At 36.3% G+C, this 19,335-nt stretch overlaps 1 protein-coding gene across 3 annotated transcripts in view; it reads right to left on the bottom strand.

The window, feature by feature from the left end:
* The window catches only part of CCNC (cyclin C), a 37,539-nt gene extending 19,235 nt beyond the window's left edge, over positions 1-18,304 (bottom strand). The window contains exons 1-8 of one of the 3 annotated variants that reach the window (XM_055535411.1): positions 18,089-18,304; positions 10,998-11,104; positions 10,091-10,175; positions 9,830-9,899; positions 7,782-7,833; positions 2,239-2,294; positions 1,463-1,498; positions 647-738 (exon numbers count right to left, since the gene is read on the bottom strand). In XM_055535411.1, the coding sequence (XP_055391386.1) occupies positions 647-738; positions 1,463-1,498; positions 2,239-2,294; positions 7,782-7,833; positions 9,830-9,899; positions 10,091-10,175; positions 10,998-11,104; positions 18,089-18,120 (530 nt within the window). In that variant the 5' untranslated portion in view covers positions 18,121-18,304. The remainder of the gene's footprint in view (positions 1-646; positions 739-1,462; positions 1,499-2,238; positions 2,295-7,781; positions 7,834-9,829; positions 9,900-10,090; positions 10,176-10,997; positions 11,105-18,088) is intronic. The other 2 variants (XM_055535410.1, XM_055535409.1) reach the window with 2 other exon arrangements.
* Positions 18,305-19,335: the final 1,031 nt, after the last annotated feature.

Below are 19,335 nucleotides of genomic sequence, written 5' to 3'. Positions count from 1 at the left end.
CATTTCCCTCCAGAGAGGGCCAGATTTTCCCTATCTGTATATATTTATGTCTTTTATATTACTTTAACAGACATAAAGGTGAAAACATCAAAGGAAAAAGATGGATACATGAATGTGACAATAAGCCAATTTATTGAATAAAATTACAGCTAAATATATTTAAATTTTTAAAACTTCATAATAAATTTTAATATAAGAAAGTTTTTTCTAAAATTAGAAAATCAGTTAAGAAACTAGAAATTATACAAAATATTAATATGTATGCTGAATACCACCCAAAATATTCTGATTAAAGATAACATTTTTAAATTTATTTTACTGAAATATAGTTGAAATCAGTGTTCATTTCTGTTTACAGCACAGTGATTTAGTTATACATTCCATTATTGTTTAAAGATAAAATCTTAATTTTCATGTAAACTGTTTTTCATAAGAATCAAATTTTAATGGAAATATCCATCAAATAGATCTTTATCATTTTAGCATTTATTCCCATATAGTTATTAAAATTCAATAAGCAGATATTTCACTGAACATAAAATATCTTGGGGCACTGTTTACTTTAAAAATGCTAAACTTCATATTTAATTGTCAACCTTCCTAGCTAATAACATGTTACACTATGAATAACTTCTGTTCTAATTACCATGCAAGGGGAAGCAACATGTCTTCTTGGCCCATGTCCTGCACATACTGGAGCAAAGGTCTATAAGGATGATACACTATCAAGCAACAATCCTAGAAACAGTTTAAAAAATGTGTATGTATAAAAACAGATTTATTATAGCACAAAAACCTTATCATTACCCAACTGATTTTTAATTGTATATTTCAAAATGTATTTTTTTCTATTTTTAATAGTGTATTTCAAAATGTATTTTTTTCTAACTCATGCTTGCTTCCCTCTTATTCTCTTAAGCAAGCAGCATGTCAGCCCTAAACTCTACTGTAACAGTGAAGGCAGTGCTCTCTCTGGAATATACCTTGGTAAATCGGTTGGCAGTCAGTCAGCATCCATTCCCTTAGAGACTCAAAGTGTCACATCTGCAACACACTGAAACCTCTTATTAGCCTATAAATCCGTAATTCCCAACTGGTGGAGCAGAATTCTGCCAAAGACATAATCTATCTTTAAATAATCCCACACATATACACAAATTGTGCAAATAATTTACAGTGGTTTACTATCCTGACTGGTTTGATTGTAATCCTATAATAGTTACTATAGAACAGAAAACACTTTCCATCCTAAGTAAGATATACAATTTTACAGGCTTTCAAGATACCTGTATGTATCATCAGCATACAGGTGATGATGCCACTAGGAACTATGGTTTACCATCACATATTACTCGGATGGTTTTAAAATGCACCTCCCTACAATTATTTCTTTAAATTTATGACTTCACTAAATTTGAAAGTAAGTTTTACTCTATTAATCATAAGGAAGAAATATACTTACCATTAATTCTAAAAGATAGAATTCACATTCTAATACCTGTTTTGAAAAGATTATAAATGTCAACATGAAAGCAAATTAAATTGAGTCTACTTAGTTTAACGTAAGAATATATAGCTATTTATCAAAAGTTCTAAAATGTGTTTAAATCAAGAAAACAACAGCTTATGTCAAAATGAACGTATGCTATAAAAAAATTACTTTTTACACAATGCATGCAACTGTGATTATGAGACATTTTAATTCTTGTAAGGAAAAGCCAGTCTCATATAAGCATTCTTATTACTTGTTTTTATTTAAAATATCCTGTATAAACTTCAGATTTTACAATACACTTTCCACTCAACAAATGCAAAAATGCAATTATCTCCACTTAAATATCATTCTTGTTACAAATCAATAATAGAAGAGAGTACTAAAATGAAACAAAAATACAATTTAAAGAGGAAAAAAAAAAAAAACCCTTGGAAGGTGGAAAAAGAATATGTCTATTAAAATGGCAATAGAAATTCATCTTTTCCAGAGAGCCCCTGACATCAGTATTATTAAAAAAGCTCCTAATGTGATTTAATGGGCAACCAGGGTTAATAACCACAGCTATAAATTATTTTTTTTATGGTAGAAGCAGGTTACCTTTAATTTAGAAATAAAGTCCACATTCTTGTACAATTTTAAATTGCCATTTCTAGGAGACTATTCAGTTTATTTTAATATAAAATGGAGATATAGTTTATATACACAGCTTTGACAAGTAGTTTTATTTTATATAATATACTTACATGGTTCATCTTATAAGGAAATTCCTTTGGAAAGGCATATGAAAATCTAGTTTTCACTGAGAAAACAAACAAAAAAACTTAAACTGAGAAAATGGGGAGATCATTAACACAAACTTTTTTAATACAGTGTAAAATATTCATGGTAAAGCTAAATCATTTTTAGTAAGAACTCTTGAGGATGCTTAGAGATGCAGATTTTTCTTCCTTTCTCAGGCAATGGGAAAGACTGAGTGGAAGAAAGCTCTAGGACCCCATCCAAATTACAATTAGAGAGTTTCAATGATATATTTAATATATTAAGACAGGATTCTGCTGCTTAAAAAATACAGGAAATGGGAAAAAAATCAATGGCTTTTATCATTTCTAAAATCTTTTCAGCTCTAGAATGGTATTGCTCTATTCTTTAGTAATTTAGCTTAAAAGGAACACGGGTTATATATGTGTTTACAAGTATCTATATATTTGTAAATATATACAGTTGACCTTGGGCTTCCCTGGTGGTTCAGACGGTAAAGAATCTGCCTGCAATGTGGGAGACATGGGTTTAATCCCTGAATTGGGAAGATTCCTTGGAGGAGGGCCCTGGAGAATCCGCATGGACAGAGGAACCTGGTGGGCTACAGTCCATGGGGTCACAAAGAGCTGGACACAACTGAGCAACTAAGCAAAGCACAGCTGATCCTTGAACAACACAGATATGAACTGTGTCTACACATACATGGATTTTTCCAATAAGTAAGAACTATATGAGCCAAAGTTCTATATGCAGATTTCTCAACTTAGCAGAGTTGGTGTCCCGATCCCCTGTGTTATTCAAGGTAAACTATATATATAATTATTAGAAGGATAATACAACCAAAAAATGTTAACAGTGGTTATCTCTGAGATTTAAGGATTTTTACTGATCTGAACATTCTAAACATTTTATAATATGTATTTTTTTATCAAATGATACATTTTAATAAAATCATGAATATACATGCAAAGGTCTCTAGGATTTTCTTCAAAACTACACACACACATACACACACAGTTACTACTTAGTCACCAAAAAAGTACAAATGAAAACACTGTTAATCAATCCTCTTATCTCCTCAAAAAAGGTAGGAATTGAGTATTCTAACAGCTCATTTAGATAGGTAACATCTGTCAAGATGTGAAATCTTAAGCCATTTAAACTTGACATTAGGAACTGTCTGCTTAACCTTTCCTTTCCTCTCCCTTTAGTTATTAATAACTTAAAAATGATCACCTATTAAGGTTTCTAAGATTTATAAATCCCCCTCTGCTTTGTTTTTAAATAAATTTTTTGGCCAGGCTGCATGCCATGTGGAGTCTTACTTCCCTGACCAGGGACTGAACCTGGGCCCCAGCAGTGAAAGCTCCAAGTCCTAACCACTGGTCCTCCAGGAAACTCCTGGTGGCTTCTGAATTATGATAAAATATACATTACATATAATTTATCATCTTTAACTCCTTTAAGTATATAGTTCAGTAGTATTAATTACATTTGCAATAGTGTATGGGCTTCCCCAGTGGCGCTAGTGGTAAAGAAACTCTCTCCCAGGACCAGAGACGTAAGAGACAAGGGTTTGATCCCTGGGTTGGGAAGATCCCCTGGAGGACATGGCAACCCACTCCAGTATTCTTGCCTAGAGAATCCCACGGACAGAGGAGCCTGGCAGGCTACGGTCAACAGAGTCACAAAGAGTTGGACATGACTGAAGTGACTGAGCACGCATGCAGGTACACTTCATCTCCAAAATTCTTTCTCCTGCAAAACTGAAAATGTCCCCTTTCTCTCCCTCCCTCCAGTCCCTGGCAGCCACTATTCTACTTTCCATCTCTATTAATTTGATTATTATAATTACCTCATGTAACTCAGCAGTGGCCACAGGACTGGAAAAGGTCAGTTTTCACTCCAATCCCAAAAAAGGCAATGCCAAAGAATGTTCAAACTACCGCACAACTGCACTCATCTCACACGCTAGTAAAGTAATGCTCAAAATTCTCCAAGCCAGGCTTCAGCAATATGTGAACTGTGAACTTCCTGACATTCAAGCTGGTTTTAGAAAAGGCAGAGGAACCAGAGATCAAATTGCCAACATCCGCTGGATCATAGAAAAAGCAAGAGAGTTCCAGAAAAACATCTATTTCTGCTTTATTGACTATGCCAAAGCCTTTGACTGTGTGGATCACAATAAACTGTGGAAAATTCTGAAAGAGATGGGAATACCAGACCACCTGACCTGCCTCTTGAGAAATTTGTATGCAGGTCAGGAAGCAACAGTTAGAACTGGACATGGAACAACACACTGGTTCCAAATAGGAAAAGGAGTACATCAAGGCTGTATACTGTCACCCTGCTTATTTAACTTATATGCAGAGTACATCATGAGAAACGCTGGACTGGAAGAAACACAAGCTGGAATCAAGATTGTCAGGAGAAATATCAATAACCTCAGATATGCAGATAACACCACCCTTATGACAGAAAGTGAAGAGGAACTCAAAAGTCTCTTGATGAAAGTGAAAGTGGAGAGTGAAAAAGTTGGCTTAAAGCTCAACATTCAGAAAACGAAGATAATGGCATCCGGTCCCATCGCTTCATGGGAAATAGATGGGGAAACAGTGTCACGCTTTATTTTTTTGGGCTCCAAAATCACTGCAGATGGTGACTGCAGCCATGAAATTAAAAGACACTTACTCCTTGGAAAGCAAGTTATGACCAACCTAGATAGCATATTCAAAAGAAAAGACATTACTTTGCCAACAAAGGTTCATCTAGTCAAGGCTATGGTTTTTCCTGTGGTCATGTATGGATGTGAGAGTTGGACTGTGAAGAAGGCTGAGCGCTGAAGAATTGATGCTTTTGTTCTGTGGTGTTGGAGAAGACTCTTCAGAGTCCCTTGGACTGCAAGGAGATCCAACCAGTCCATTCTGAAGGAGATCAGCCCTGGGATTTCTTTGGAAGGAATGATGCTAAAGCTGAAACTCCAGTACTTTGGTCACCTCACGTGAAGAGTTGACTCATTGCAAAAGACCCTGATGCTGGGAGGGAGTGGGGGTAGGAGGAGAAGGGGACGACAGAGGATGAGATGGCTGGATGGCATCACTGACTCGATGGACGTGAGTCTGGGTGAACTCCGGGAGTTGGTGATGGACAGGGAGGCCTGGCGTGCTGCGATTCATGGGGTCGCAAAGAGTTGGACACGACTGAGCGACTGAACTGAACTGAACTGAAGTGGAATCACACAGATTTACATTTTTGTGACTGGCTTATTTCACCTATCATAGTATCCTCAAGGTTCATCCATGCCGTTATCACATAAAAAACTTCAAAATTTGTCCATCGACTTACACTCAAACTCTCCTCCAATTCATCTTACATAATTCTGCCCAAATCACTTCCCAACACACAATTCTGGAATCATCCTCATGTTGAAAAAAAGCTATGAAAGGTACCACCACTGACAAAAGAACAAGCTACAGATTCCTAACTAAAGGCCATCTATTATCTGGCCTTAGTCAGGTAGTGCTATTTTCCCACTATTTCTTTACTCACCATTCGCCGAATGTAACTCATTAGCTTTTCCATATATTTATTAACTGAACTGTTCAATGTTCCTAGAGTGTCTTTCCCCTGCATTTCCTTGGGTACAAATTCTTTATCAAATTCTATTTAAGTCTTTTTGGATTCATCTAACAAATCATCTTTTCCCGTGTAAAACATTCACTGCATCCTCTATTACTCTTTTATGCCACTTACTTTCTTCTGTATTAGTATTTTTATATTGATGTCTTATTTTCTTGTCCTTTAATTCTTTGTACTTATTTTTCTATCCACCACTGCATCCAGTATAGTGTTTTCCAGGGATAATTGATGCTGCTACTGATGAACATGATGATAGTCACAAGTTTACTGAGTACTATGGGGTGAATAATGTCCCTCCCCTCCAAAGTACATTTTGAAGCCCTAACCCTCAATCTGACTAGATTTTGAGACAGGGCATTTAAAGAGGCAATTAAGGTTAAATGAGATCATAAGCATGGGGCCTTAATTCTATAAGAGCGGTATCCTTACAAAGGAAGAAATACTAGGGATGTACACGCACAGAGAAAGGGGCAGTGAGGACACTGCAATAACGTAGGCATCTGCTAGCCAGGAAGAGGCCTTAACAGAAACTAACTTGTTGACACCCTCATCTTGGATTTCCAGCTTCCAAAATCCTGAGAAAATAAATAAATGTTTAAACCATGCAGGCTCTGGCATTTTGTTATGGCTGCCCTAGCAAACTACTAATAACACACTGAGCAAAGCATGGTTCTAAGAGCTTTATTAATATTAACTTATTTGATCCTCTCAACAACCCTATGACATAGATGTTAATATACTCATATAACAGAGAGGTTATATTTTGCTTAATTTGCATGTCAAAAGCACTGGAGCTGAAATCTGAAACCTAAGCTGTCTGGGCCATATAATACACTATTAAAAAAAAGCTTGGAAATAGGTATTTTACATTTTTAAAAATATACACGTTCTAAAAAATCTGGATAACAGAGACTAACTAAAGTAAGAAGAAAATAAGAAACCTATAATCTACTCAGAGATGAGCACTGCTAATATTCTGGTAGATTTCCTTGTAGTCATTTTTCAATTTTGTAATAATACTGATTTTCCAGATGACAATTTAATACTCCATCACTGGGATACATTTGGTATATTAAATTCTATGGCAACACTGATTATTACTCTTCTATCCTCAAAATAAAACATGACATGATAAAGATTCAATTTTATTAATACACTCTTTTCAGAAAGGGGAATGACCCCATAATATGAAACCTTGGCTCAAAAACTTAAAACACCTTCTGTCTCTTCTGTGTAAGATCACAGGAGGAAAAAAAAAAAAATTATCTTTTGTTAGGCGATATCTTTTGGCTTAACCTAGGAAGATGGAGCATAAGATAATATTGTTATTACCTTGTGTACAGTACTTTACAGTGTTATTTCCTTTAATTCCATCACTCACAGGTAGATAAAACCCATCTTTTTAGATAAAAAACTAAGTCCAAAAGGTAAAACAACTTGCTCAAAGTTACATAGCTGCTGCTTAGACCCAAACTGGTGCTTAGAATCAGCTCTAGGACTAAAGAGTCAGCATATTTTCCTGCACCACATTTTTCCATATGGAGGAAAAATACATAATCTCCATCAAAGACGTAATTACAATTGCTAAAGAAATAGTTTATTTCACCCACAAGAGTAACACAATAGCTAGTCATTATGGAGCAATAAAGTATAATAAAATTGAAAAAAATTTTCTTTACCCTAATGATAAAATTAAGAGCCATAGAACTGATGTTTTTTGATCAATAGTAACTATCCATTTTTAGCAGTCAAAGTAATAACCTCACCTCAAGAGATTTAACAGACCAAACTAATCTCTCATAGCTCTCATAAACTGCAAAACATCTATGTCCTATGGAGCCTTCTTCAGAATTACAATTTTAAAGCAGAATATAATTTTTGCACTTACATACAGAAGTAGCAGCAGCAATCAATCTTGTATTTGAAACTACTCCAAATTCCTAGACAAAGAAAAGTAAATGAGACTAAATAAGTACACATAACCCAATGAACCTAAGTATATCTGAAGTCTATTAAAACAGAGTATTTCCTATGTTTCTCCAATGTTTGCAAAAGAATGATGTACTTAAATATCTAAATTTATGACCTTTCCTTAAAATTACTTTAAACACAAATGCTTAAATAATTTTATAATTTATTATTATTGGAAGGTACCAAAGTAGATAGCTCAGTTGGTAAATCACCTGCCTGCAATGCAGGAGACCCGGGTTTGATTCCTGGGTCGGGAAGATCCCCTGGAGAAGGAAATGGCAACCCACTCCAGGATTCTTGCCTGGAGAATCCCATGGACGGAGGAACCTGACAGGCTACAGTCCACGGGGGGTCGCAAGAGGCAGACAGGACTTAGCGAATAAACCACCACACCACCAAAGTAGAAACCAAGCTCTAAAGTGACAGTGCCAGTTTTCTGTACTCAAATTCATTTCCATGGTATGGCATTAAGGCTTTGGACATCAGTTCCTATTTCTTCTTTGAACTTAACATACCACTGCTGTAAAAATAACAAATTTATGAGGTGATCTACCTTACATAGTCTTAATTAATTTGTAGCTAACCTTATAAAGTTAAAAGGTTGTATTCTTTTTTTTTCTGGCTGCACAGTACAGCCTGCGGGATCTTAGTTCCCTGACCAGGGATCCAACCCAGGCCCTTGGCAGTGACAGTATGGAGTCCAAACCACTGGACCACCAGGGATTTTCCGAAAGTTTCACTTTTAAACTGAAAAATCAAGAATTGGTTCCTTAGTCAAAAAAAGAAACTAACTACTAGAGCCTATCCAAAAACCTTCAACCTACATCCTTATCTAATTGTGTGAACCCATGTATCCCTGTAGTATATATTTCATATAAACTTCAAGCCATAATAAATGAAACTGAAATTTAAATGGCTCAGACATTTTCTTAAATGACATTTCAATATAGTTCTCACACAACTGGATAAACACAGAAAGATTTGGTCAAAGTTAAAAGATTTTTTTTAGATGCTATAACCAAATATGAAAGAATACATCATCTTCCAGGATAATTCTACCCAAAATTCTTCAAGCAAATACTTTCACTTAGTAAATTATAAGAGTTCTATTCAGTAAATCATGTAACAAAAGATACCTAACAAAGAAGACAAATTAAAACTCCAAGTTAATCTACAAAAAGTTTATAAAGATTTTTGTCTTGGTTTCCCATACTGGTTGTCCTTCAGATACATACAATTACATGGTAATATTTGGAAAAGCCACCCCATAACACAGGCCTTTTATAAACACCTTCTTTTCCATTAAAGAACTTAAAAACAGAGTTGGTTCTACCTCCTTAAATTACCACTTACAATTAAATTCCATTCAGTATTCAGAAATACAATTACTATTCTAAACACAGCATCTAAAAATAGAAACATAATATAAAGGATTCATATTACTAAAGATTACAATAGATTATTATAAAGACCAGTTAATTATATCTGCTTTGTTGTCTGGATTTTAGCTGAGCTCTCTCAAAACTACTGTAAAGGTTAAGTAAGGTGAACAGAGATTTGGTCTTAGCTGAAAGTTCCCATCTTTCTCTTTCCATCACCCAAACCATTCTTTGCTGGAAAGCATATAATAGCTATAACCACCCCAGTGCTTGCTTTCCCACAGCCCACTGGGCAGCCAATCAGGAGGCAAGAAGGGAAGCCAGCAGAACACAGGAAGCATGCAGAGGAAAAGGGAGAACATTCTCAGCTTACAGTGGACAAGCCGTAGCATCTATGCAATACTCCTTAGTGCCAAACAACAAATGTCTTAGAGGCCGAAGATATTTCTTTGATCCTGTACAAATTTCAATATTTTATATAAATCGCCATCTGTTATTATTTTTACACAGGTAATGTGAAAACTGGAACAGATGAACCAATATTCGTTGACTGTACTTTGATGAAGAACAGAAAAGGAATTCATACCTCTACTTTGGATGCCAAAAACACACATGTAGGAGCCATTAATACAGGATCTATACTTTTCAGAGAATACCTAAAATATGATTAAATGAAGTTAAATGTCATGCATACAGAAAACATATACGAAAACATTTCATATAGAAAATATTTATATGGGAAAAAAGAATAACTCTGGCAAACACATGATTCACTTATATAAAGTCATCAACATTAGATAAGGGTTTAAAAGATGCATAAAATATTTCCAAAATAACACATCCCTACCTTGCATAGAATCTCTTGAAATAGACCGTAGCAGTGGCAATAACTTGTTGTCTTAATTTAAGATGTTCACCTAATGCTTGGATAACTAAAAAAGAAATAAAGTTAAATGTATTTCTGATATAATTAACATTTAACAATAATTTCTATGTGGTTAAATGATGACTATATTCATTTTAACAAAGAGAAAAACCTATACATGCTATACAGCTCTACTTGGATCACAGTGGTCTAGTACTAGGGCTGCAAATTTGTTTAAAAATATATAGCTACACATAAACAATAACAAAAAAACAGAAATTGTCTCACAGTAAAAACTATTCTTGAATCAAGGAGACTGAATGATTATTTCCCTTCTACCTGCTAAGTGTTTTCAATGCTTTTCTTATTATTAGACACCTATCAGCATTATAACAACTACTTAATAAAGCTGATAAAAAACCCAAAATGAATCCTCAAAACAACAGAGAGGTAGTATTGCAATAAAAGTGGACAGAGAGTAATAAAGATTCTGTGACAAAGCTATCATGTGGCAGAACAAGGATTTTCTAACTCTAAATCCTAAAGCACACTTGTAAGATAGGAATGACCAATACAGGATGCCAATCCAAATAATCATTTATCCTCAAAGTACTTTGCTTTAGCTAATCTTAAATTAAGTTTAATGATACATTATAAAAGCTTTCGGAAATTAATACTTTTGGACTGTCTTGAGGGTCTCTAACATGTAAAATTCACAAAAGACTTTAAATCACTTTTAAAATGATATATAAACTGTAAAAAAAGAACATACATGCAAATAAAAATGTAAAATAGGGACTAAAACAGTACATCACAAATTACTACAGAAAAACATTTAATTCAGAGGTAACCAACCGCACCATTTCAACCAATTAAAAGAAAAGTTTACCATTTGTAAAAAATATCTGTAATTTCCAATACTCTTCTTCCGAGAGAAACTTTAAATCTTTTTGGCGTTCCTTCAACAGATCTTGTTTATCCAAAATCCATTGTAAGCTAAAAAAGGCAAAGATTCAGACATTCTATAGAAAATTCACTAACAAAGTTATATAAAATATTCTAAGATTGAACAGGCTGCTAATATTGTGAGAAGTACAGAATACAAGTAACCTTTAAAAACAGTTTTTCACATTTCTTGGAAAATTGACACTGAGAATGATCTCACTAATAAATGTAAATATGCCCTAAAAAAATCTGCTGTTTTATCCCTTCCTTCTCAGTCTATTGATCTGTCTCTCCCCACCCCCACATCGCCACTATTCTGGTGTTTCACTGATCCTAAGACTGAGATCAAGATGCATCTTCAGTGATGCCTAGCATTTTAACAGGCAGTAATATTTACACTTTCTTAGTGACAAAGAAATTATTTGATACCAATTGATGGTGCCTAAGATTTGAAGTATATCTTTTCTCAGTTGTTCATGAGTAACTAGAGTATCCTACTTCACAAATTCCATTCATGTTAAAAGCTGCTTCAGAATTTATTTTACCAATAGTCTCCTCCTCCTGCCTAGTCTATTTTTAAATAGACAAGGCAATTGACATGATCCCACAAAATACTCTACAACATGCTTTTGTCACTCAGTGTGTCTTGAAAGTTTTGTCAGTGAATTTGTTATTCAGCATCCCTTTAAACTGATGCATGTCATTAGGATGGATCATTATTTTGTTAATCCTTATTGATAGGCATGTAAGTTATTTTTTTCACTATCACAAGTAATGCTTTAATGAACATCTGTAATTCACCCTTGTATATTTGATTAATATATGGAATAACTTCTTAAAAGTAGAACTAATGGGTCAGTTTTGCTGGTAATTTTGATATGCGTTGTCAGCTTGCCTCCCACAGCAGTTTCCATTCACACGAGTGACATGAGTGTGTCATAAGATACTTGACCCAACAGGTTACTACCTTTTACTTATTTTTTTTTTGAAGTTTTAAAATCTTTTAATAGTTCATTACACAGTATTTAAAAAAAAAAATACTTGGGCCTTTTAACTTTGTTGATCTACAGAGAGAATTAACAGTAATTTCAAGGGAAGAAATGTGCTTAAGATATTGCTAGGTAAGTTACCTATTCAAAACAAAGCTGTTCCTACTATAATCAAGCAAATTTTATACACAACTAGTTTGGGATATGACCTTTCTTGAGCTTATCCACCAGAGTGGAAATAATGTCTGTACCAAACCAAATGTTTGTTACTATAACTTCTGCATCACAATTAAAATCCAAACAGTTTTTTAAAAACAGTCAACTCAATCAAAACCCACTACTTCAGAATCAATAACTTCTTTGAAGCCACAGTAACACTTAAATATGGTTAAGACTAAAATGCAGAAATTTGGTTGGTTGGAAAGCTAATTAAACTTCCAACTTTCTCAAACAGAATTACAAAAAAGCAAAATTGTGTTTTTCACAGAGATACAGTCCACTGGAATCCCCAGCACTGGACGGCTGTTAAGAGTATTAGAGTCCTGAGATAATAAGGAGTCCAGGCATCCTTTAGACAGTCTTCTGTTGTCCTTTCTTCCCACTACCTATCTTTTAAATAATTTACAACTTTAAGGCAAATTAGCATTTCACTATTTTATTTAAATTTACTTCTAAGGTAAAACCTTTATTGTTTTAATAAAGTTCTCTGGTACACTGTAATTCTAAAACTGAGCGACTGAACTGAACTGAATTCTTACATGACCATTTTTCTAATAGTATGGTCATCTTTTTTATGATTCAGATAGTCTTATGATCTACTGGAGAAGGCAATGGCACCCCACTCCAGTACTCTTGCCTGGAAAATCCCATGGATGGAGGAGCCCGGTAGGCTGCAGTCCATGGGGTCGCTAAGAGTCAGACATGACTGAGCGACTTCACTTTCAGTTTTCACTTTCATGCATTGGAGAAGGCAATGGCAACCCACTCCAGTGTTCTTGCCTGGAGAATCCCAGGGACGGAGGAGCCTGATGGGCTGCTGTCTATGGGGTCGCACAGAGTCGGACACGACTGAAGTGACTTAGCAGCAGCAGCAGTCTTATTATCTAAAATTTGTATATTATGGATTAAAAAATCATTTCTTTGTCAAATATGCTCTAAACATTCCCCAAGTTTAGTATGATTTCTCAGTATTTAATGATTTGTGATACAGAAATTTGAATCATGTATTTATTCAAATTTATTTACATTTTACTTTGATTTTATGTTTGTCACACATGGGAAGGCCTTCCCTGACACAAAATGACTTACAAAAAAAATTCCAGTTCAGTTCAGTCGCTCAGTCATGTCCGACTCTTTGCGACCCCGTGAACTGCAGAACGCCAGGCCTCTCTGTCCATCACCAACTCCCAGAGTTTACCCAAACTCATGTCCATTGAGTCTGTGATGCCATCCAACCATCTCATCTTCTGTCGTCCCCTTTTCCTCCCACCCTCAATCTTTCCCATGATCTGGGTCTTTTCAAATGAGTCACCTCTTCTCATCAGGTGGCCAAAGTATTGGAGTTTCAGCTTCAACATCATTTCCACATATTTTCTAATACCCCTAAGGCTTTTTTCTTTCAGTTTTTGTGATCCATCTGGAAACTGATATAGGGTATAAAGTAAGGATCCCACTAAATGTTTTGTTAAATGGTTATTCAAATGTCATCAGAATTTCACGGTGTATAATTCTATCATTATATTTGGATCTTCTTTATAATTTCTTATTTTTAATTTGTTTTTCTTGTTCTTATGCATTGTGCTTAGTCATTCAGTCATTTCTGACTTTGCAATCCATGGATTTTAGCCTGCTAGGCTCCTCTGTCCATGGGATTTTTCAGGCAAGAATACTGGAGTGGGATGCCATTTCCTCCTCCATAGGATCTTCCCAACTCAGGGATTGAATCCGCATCTCCTGTCTCCTGCATTGCTGGTGGATTCTTTACCCTCTGAGCCACAGGGGAAGCCATGTTATTTTAAAACATATATGCTTAGTTGCCCAGTCATGTCTGACTCTTTGCGACCCCATGGACTGTGTAGCCCACCAGGTTCCTCTGTCCATGGGGCTCTCCAGGCAAGAATACTGGAATGGGTTGTCAGTCCCTTCTCCAAATTTAAAACATACAAAATCAAGTAATTAAAATCTGGTATGGAAAAAACCTCTTGCTACTATTCTTCAGAAGATTTCTGGCAGTTCTATTATAATTATATATTATTCTAAAACACAAACTTTAGAATCATTATATCACATCCCCAAAAAGGAAATTCATACAAAATTTTGTTTGGGATTGCATTATATTTAAAGGTCAATTAGGGAGAAATTATACCCTTACAATGATAGCATTCAAACTTCATTTATTAAAATCTTTATGTTCTACTTCTATAGGTCTTACACATTTAAATTTATTCTTGAATAGTTTATATTTTGTTACACTGTAAATTATTTTTTTCCATCAACATTAAAAGAAAGTTTTCAATTTTTAAATTTTTGTTAACTGGTCATTTTATCAAACCTTTATTATTTCTAATAATGTTTCAAGTAATTAAATTTTCTGGTTAATTTTATCTCCTTGTATTTATAATTTTGTCATGTTTCATTATCCTACTAATTGGGCCTCCCCAGTGGCTCAGGAGTAAAGAATCCACCTGCAATGCAGAACACGCAGGAGACCCGGGTTCCATCCTTGAGTGGCGAAGATCCCCTGGAGAAGGGCATGGCAACGCACTCCAGTATTCTTGAAGAATGAATGAATTGTCCATGGATAATCTCATGGACAGAGAAGCTTGGCAGGCCACAGTCCATGGGGTCGCAAAGAGTCACGAATGAAGTCACTACGCACAAGCACGATCATCCTACTAATTACATTAGTAGCATATTCAGACCAACCTTAAAGAGGCATCTTAATTTTCCCAATGTTTCACCATTATATATCTCCTAATGTTTCACCATTAATGCTCTGATATGTATTCATAACGTTACCATTCCATTTCTGTTTTAATAAGAGCTTTAGTCAAGAATGAATGTTGGAAAAAAAAAAAGAATGAATTTTATTAGGTGTCTTTTTAATGCCTTCACTATTTACTAACAGATTTCCTAATATTGACTAATTTCTACAATAAGATTTCCTAATATTGACTAATTTCTACAATAAAACCAGTGTCATTTTTTATACTTTTAATGTAATGTGGGACTCTGTTTGATAGTAATTTACATTTACATCAATATTTGAAAGTGACCATTGTTGGTGCTACATTTGCTAGATTTTTATCTGTGTTACCATGGCCTCAAGAGAACTGGAAAACTTTTCATGTGAACTGGAACTTTAATGGCAGATCCTCTTGAAAGTGGGTAAAAATTTACCTATGAAATAATGTGGGCCTGGAGCAATTTTTAAAGAAGTAGCTCTCTGATAGCTTTGTTCTGGCTTTAAAATTTACTTTGAAAATGGAGATAACCCAAAGGTACATCTGTGATTACTTACTTTTCTCATACCTCATTTTGTATTTCTGAATCACCGACTAGATGGACATGAGTTTGAGCAAGTTCCAGGAGTTGGTGATGGACAGGGAATCCTAGCAGCGCTACAGTCCATGGGGTCACAAAAAGTCAGACACGACTGAGGGACTGAACTGATCATTCCTTTTCCCCTAAATTCAGTGGCATAGTTTAGTCTACTGTTTTGGTTTTCCCTTCCAAAGAGGCAGCTCTTATAATTTGACTGTTTTTTCCTTTTCAATATCAGTGTTACCTTTATTATGCCTGTTTTTTCTTAGGTTTATTTCACTGTTTCCTTTTTAATATTCCGAAGTAAAATATATAATTTTTATTCTTTTTCAGTTATTCAAGATGTTAACTTTCTTATAAATTTGGCTTTGGCCACATTCCATAGACACGAATATATTAATCTCGTTATACCATTTCCTAGATAATATGTAACTGTATTTTAAATGTTCTCTTTGATACAGTAAAGTATCCAGAGTTGGTTTTGTAGTTTTATTTTTTGTTACCTGTTCAATATTTCAGTCAACCAGCAAATGTCTAGTGTCCTAGTTTTACTGCACCATGGTCAAAGAATGTATCATGTTCTACTTAACTTCCTGAAAAATACTACCAGTGTCTCTGTTTCAAAATCATCAATTTCTTCTCCACAGTCATTTCAAATATTTAAAAAGATAAATTCCACGATCAACTATTTTAAAGTTTTTCTTCACAGCATGGAAGACAAACCAGTTAACACCACATATTCTCAAATTTAAAATTACACGATTGTAAGATTCACCATTATTTCCTGTGTTACTAAGGAAAAAAAAAAAAACTTCCATGCTGATAACAGCAATGTTATCCATTTTTAAACTGCTGCTAGCAGCAGTTAATGTTAAAGGGCAATTTAAAGCCATGAAAACTCATATCAATCTTCCTCTTTCACCAAAATCACCTAAAACAGTGGCTTTCATAATCTTTTTGTTTTTCCTGAATTGATTGTCTTGTCTTTCATATTTGTTACCTTTTGCAGATCAGGGACTCCATGATTCCCAAGGGATCTGAGTAAGATAAAGTGGCCCCTTCCTTCAGGACTGTTTGAATAGGGAGGCAAGGATAGTTTTCAAAACAGCACATTTAACATTATAATAATTTTATATTTGAAAAGTGAAAAAGTAAATTGATTTTATAAAACAGATCCTGCCCCCCTTTTAATAAGCCAACAGTAAATGAAAGCATAATGAGAAGACTTATCAAAGGGTCGAACTTCTTTTTTATTTTTTTAAGTTAAAAAAGGGCTGTAACTTCTGATAAACAAGAACTGGCTATCTCAATTTTTTCAGCTTCTTTCAAAGTTTACCAGAATACTACTGCTTCACTACCGAAATTTTCCATATTTTAATTTTGCCCAAGCAAATATTTCAGTCGGTGAACACAGTGCAAATTAAATATGATCGGAAGTAAAGCTTCTATAGCCTTTCATCTCCACAGAACCACTTATAGCAAGAAAACCTGCTTTTCTGAAAATAGGTTTTAAAGCCCATTGTTTCTTTTTTCTTGTGCAAACGGCTAAAATACCAATTGAATAATACAGGAATCCATCCTCACACTCAAAATTTAGTTACTTATGCTCTCCTGGCATGAAAAATTATTTACACTAAGATACCATCAGGTTCTGTTCGTCTTTCAACTATACACTGTACAGCCTACCCAAAGTTCAATTAGTCCCATCACTATCGTCCTATCTGCTTACACAAATGTATTTAGGGAGAAATGTTTTCAGTATTACTCTTGTTATTCCACGGTACAGACGTCAACAAAAACTTATTCATGAAAACACGTTAAAGATATTGGTAAAGTCTCTAGAAAATATACTTTTAAAACAAAACAAGAGACACAGACTAACGAAATGGACAAATGTTGAGAGCACTTGATCTATACCTTACAAACATAAATACCATATAGGCTTAAAGACAGTGGCAGAATGCGGTTCATGAGCAGAAACAAGCCTGACTCCCTCCTTTCCTCGGAGTAATATTAATACGCTCGACACAGAAGAAGAATGACAAAAGACTACTGATGCCAACCTACTTTACAAATATCAGGCGAGAGCGAACCACAACTGTCCTGAGAAACCAGCCTCACAGTTCTGAACTGTGTCACATTTCCCATACCTGTGCCCATCCCATATCCCAACCCTCTCCAGCCCCGCCTATCCCCTGCCCCCAACCTCGGCCTAGCTAAACCAAAAATCAGAAGCTAAAACTCTCGAACCTTCTTTCCCCAGAGACGCAATCCCTCTTTACCCACCCCCGCCAAGAAATTTTCTACCACTCCGAAACCCGGCCAAGGGGGCGCGGTGACGGGAGTCGCCGAAGAAAAAGCACATCCCGCCTCCGGCCGCCGCCTCCCGGGAGCCTCCGCAGCGCTCCGGACAGGGGCCGAGATCCAGGCCAAAAGGAGTCGCAGGGCCCGTACACCCAGCACCTCCAAGAGCCAGGACCGGAGAAAAAGGAAAATCACTTACTAGTGGGAGCTCTGCCAAAAGTTCCCTGCCATGGAACACAGCTTGCCCTGATAAAAAAGGACCAGCCGGCGGAGCGGCGCGAGGAGCGACCATAGACCCAACCCTCCCGGTCACCGCGCTCCTTGATCTGATGGACTCAGCTCCGCTCCGCGGCGGCGACGGTGAGAGGAAGAAGATAGCACCCTTTTCTCCTTGACGCCGGCCGGCAACACTCTGCAGTATAAACCAGTTCCTTCGGACAAAAGTTCCGGCCCGCCTCGCCGTAGCGGAGGAAGGAAGCGGGGAGGAGATAGCCCTTGCGCACACTGAGAAAGAAGACGGGAACTGACTCTCACGAAGTCTCGCGGCAGTTGGGACAGTATCGCGAGAGTTTTTCGTCATTTCCGGCCTAGAGCCCGCGCGGCTCGGGCGTCTGTGGTAATTCCGATTGACGGAGAAGGGTTGGGATGGCGAAACCGTCCCTTGTTCGGGTTAACGTTACTCCATCTTACAGGCTTCCGAAGCAGCACAGTGGCTTTGTATTAAAGTATACGACGTCCTGACTTCTGTTCTTTCTCCTGTGTTTGGAAAGAGAAATAAAGTTAATTTTGGCCTCAAAGGGCTTCCCTTGTGGCTCAGCTGGTAACGGAGCCAGCCGCAATGCGGAAGACCTGGGTTCGATCCCTGTGTTTGGAAGATCCCCTGGAGAAGGGAAAGGCTACCCACTCCAGTATTCTGGCCAGGAGAATTCTATGGACTGTATAGTCCACGGGATCGCAAGGAGTCGGACACGACTGAGCGACTTGAACAGTTTCACTTGGCCTCAAAACCTACCAAACCAAATAGGTTCTTAATGGAGTTCTTTTGCAATGAAGTGACTGCGAAACAATGCAAAAAGAGGTACGACTAGAGGCTAGGAGACTCAGGTCCCTTCCTTCTGTGAACTTTTAGGCAGTTTACCAGAATATCACATAGAAATACTTCTGTGTGCAACCTGGTTTCTGCTTCCTACCCAGAACTCCAGCGTCTAAATGTCCAGCATCCCTCAGTTTTCTCAGTGGCCATGCAAGTAAGGGGCATACAGTTTAGGCTTCATTAGTTCAAGCATAAATCATCTTTGAGGGACCCCATAAATGTAGGTTGAATTGAATTGGCTTGAACCAAAAACTAGTTTCCACTCTTTCTCCATCTATTTGCCATGAAGTGATGGGACCAGATCTTAGTTTTCTGAATGTTGAGCTTTAAGCCAACTTTTTCACTCTCCTCTT

The sequence above is a fragment of the Bubalus kerabau genome, chromosome 9 (genome assembly GCF_029407905.1).
Source record: "Bubalus kerabau isolate K-KA32 ecotype Philippines breed swamp buffalo chromosome 9, PCC_UOA_SB_1v2, whole genome shotgun sequence".
NCBI classification, from domain to species: Eukaryota; Metazoa; Chordata; class Mammalia; order Artiodactyla; family Bovidae; genus Bubalus; species Bubalus kerabau.
Note: the sequence above shows the minus strand (reverse complement) of the source record. Positions and strands in the feature narration are given on the sequence as shown.